Raw genomic sequence first — 3,118 nt, forward strand, 5'->3', positions numbered from 1 at the left:
TGATCGGTCTCTGCAGGCAGGAGGAGGCATTTCCTCAGTCCCCCCTCCCCCCAGTGATCAGACTGTAACTTTGTATCCAGTCACAAGGTGAGAGGCTGCAGCAGGGGGCTGATCTGTGTCCGACATTTGTGAACACAGCCAAGTACTGCACAGACATCGGGAATTACATGACTGCTTCGTCTCTCCTCATGGGCGGGGCTCGCGGTGAAGGGATTCGGCTGTTACATGTGTTCGGCGTCTGAGCTCTGACTTTTTATCTTTCAGGGCAAATTCAAGGAGCTGGGCCTGTCTAATTTTGCTTCCTGGGAGGTGATGGAGGTGCACTGCATCTGTAAGCAGAATAACTGGGTGCTGCCGACAGTGTACCAGGTACCCGCCGTGTCTGCCTGCGCGTCTCTCTGCCTGCCTGCGCGTCTCCCTGCCTGCCTGCGCGTCTCCCTGCCTGCCTGTGCGTCTCTCTGCCTGCCTGTCTCTGCCTGCGTGTCTCTCTCTGCCTGTGCGTCTCTCTCTATCCCTGCCTGCGCGTCTCTCTGCCTGCCTGCGCGTCTCTCTGCCTGCCTGCGCGTCTCTCTGCCTGCCTGCGCGTCTCTCTGCCTGCGTGTCTCTGCCTGCCTGCGCGTCTCCCTGCCTCCCTGCGCGTCTCTCTGCCTGCCTGCGCGCGTCTCTGCCTGCGTGTCTCTGCCTGCGTGTCTCTCTCTGCCTGTGCGTCTCTCTCTGCCTGCCTGCGTGTCTCTGCTAGTACTCTCCGGGGGGGCTCTTGTGCTCTCTGAGGGCCGCACCTACTTAAGTCCACAATTCCAGGTTCTGGGACATTCCGGTTGTGCGTTGTATTGTGCGTCATTCATCTCATTGTGTGGACAGAGGACGCGGCGGATCGTTCTTTATTATTCTCTTTCTTTTGTTTTATTCTGAAATACAATACAAAAATCCCCTTCCCCTTCCCCCGATGGTGTAATCCAATCCTCACTGGGGCCACTTTGTGTCACTTCCTAGAATATACGGACAGGAAGAGAATGGGGGAGGGAAACAGACTGACCTTTGCTGCCTCCTCAGGGGATGTACAACGCCACCACGCGGCAGGTGGAGACGGAGCTGCTCCCGTGCTTGCGGCAGCTCGGGATCCGATTCTACGCGTACAACCCGCTGGCAGGTGAGACGGTGCGCACCGGGAGTCATGGGAACCTTAGGGTTAGGGCGTGTCTTGGCGGACTCCACGTTTTGGTCTCTTTTTGGGAACTTATTGATACTTTATACCCAAAAGTTTGTGATCACCTGACCACCGTGCCTGTATGAGCTTGCTGGACACCCAATCCAAACCATGACCATAAATATGGAGCTCCTCCCCCTCCATGGCCATTAATATGGAGCTCCTCCCCCTCCATGACCATTAATATGGAGCTCCTCCCCTCCATGGCCATCAATATGGAGCTCCTCCCCTCCCTTCATGACCATTAATATGGAGATCACCCCCTCCCGGCATGACCATTAATATGGAGCTCCTCCCCCCTCCATGACCATCAATATGGAGCTCCTCCCCCCTCCATGGCCATTAATATGGAGATCACCCCCTCCCTCCATGACCATTAATATGGAGCTCCTCCCCTCCATGACCATTAATATGGACTTGCCCCTCCCTCCATGACCATTAATATGGAGCTCCTCCCCTCCATGACCATTAATATGGAGCTCCCTTAGTGGCTATCACATACTCCATTCTTCTGGGAAGACTTCCACAAGATTTTGGAGGGTGTCTGTGGGGATTTGTGCCTATTTGTGAGGTCAGGTGCTGATGTTGGATGAGAAGACCTGGCTCACAATCGGCACTCCAATTCATCCCAAAGGTGGTCAGTAGGGTTGAGGTCAGGGCTCTGTGCGGGACCCTCGAGTTCCTCCACCACACTGGTCACACCATGTCTGTATGGAGCTGGCTTTCTGCACCTGAACCCAATAACTCCTATGGCTGAGTTGAGGTGTTCCTAAGCTTCATGGGGTTGAGGTCGGGGCTCTGGTCTGGAGGAACTTGAGTGGCCTCCACCAGCCTGGTCCCGCCGTGTCTTCATGGAGTTGGCTTTGTACACAGGGGACAGTCATGGTGGGACAGAAAAGGGTCTTCACCAAACTGTGACCACAAGGCTGGAAGATCCCAATGGTCTCCAATGTCTTTGTATGATGGAGGATTAGCAGGCCCTTCACTGGAGACACCTGAGCTCAATGATTCGGAGGGGGGGGGGGGTCTTTGTAGTTTCGGCCATATATGGCTTAGATCGATTCTCTTCGGTGGAACATTTTTTATCTTGCTAGGATTTTATTTACAGATTGGAGGACACAAAACCTCCGCGCTGTCGGTGACATTACAGAGGAGGGTCGGGAACCTTACACATCCTTTGTCTTGTGTTTCCAGGAGGTCTTCTGACCGGGAAGTACCGATATGAAGACAAGGACAAGGAGCTGCCAACCAGTAGATTTTTCGGAAACAGCTGGGCGGAAACCTACAGGAACAGGTGACCCCTCCTCTCCATTCTCCTGCCGTAACACCGGGCCGGGGCCACTGACACCCAATGTATGATTACTCTTATCGCCCTATCGTCACTGACCACTCCCAACTTCATGTGGCCACGCCCTATCATCACTGACCACTCCCAACTTCATGTGGCCACGCCCTATCATCACTGACCACTCCCAACTTCATGTGGCCACGCCCTATCATCACTGACCACTCCCAACTTCATGTAGCCACGCCCTATCATAACTGACCACTCCCACCTTCATGTGACCACGCCCTATCATAACTGACCACTCCCAACTTCATGTGGCCACGCCCTATCATCACCGACCATGCCCACCTTAATGTGGCCACGCCCTATCGTCACTGACCACTCCCACCTTCATGTGACCACGCCCTATCATAACTGACTACTCCGAACTTCATGTGGCCACGCCCTATCATCACTGACCACTCCCAACTTCATGTGGTCACGCCCTATCATAACTGACCACTCCCAACTTCATGTGGCCACACCCTATCATAACTGACCACTCCCAACTTCATGTGGCCACACCCTATCATAACTGACCACTCCCAACTTCATGTGGCCACGCCCTATCATCACTGACCATG

At 54.3% G+C, this 3,118-nt stretch overlaps 1 protein-coding gene across 1 annotated transcript in view; it reads left to right on the forward strand.

Annotated features, from left to right (window-relative positions):
• The window catches only part of LOC108788406 (aflatoxin B1 aldehyde reductase member 2-like), an 11,828-nt gene that overhangs the window by 5,521 nt on the left and 3,189 nt on the right, over nt 1-3,118 (forward strand). The window contains exons 4-6 of the mRNA XM_018558165.1: nt 260-369; nt 1,054-1,150; nt 2,402-2,501. Of these exons, the coding sequence (XP_018413667.1) occupies nt 260-369; nt 1,054-1,150; nt 2,402-2,501 (307 nt within the window). The remainder of the gene's footprint in view (nt 1-259; nt 370-1,053; nt 1,151-2,401; nt 2,502-3,118) is intronic.

Source organism: Nanorana parkeri, unplaced genomic scaffold, assembly GCF_000935625.1.
Source record: "Nanorana parkeri isolate BGI_ZX_2015 unplaced genomic scaffold, ASM93562v1 scaffold323, whole genome shotgun sequence".
Lineage (NCBI taxonomy): Eukaryota > Metazoa > Chordata > Amphibia > Anura > Dicroglossidae > Nanorana > Nanorana parkeri.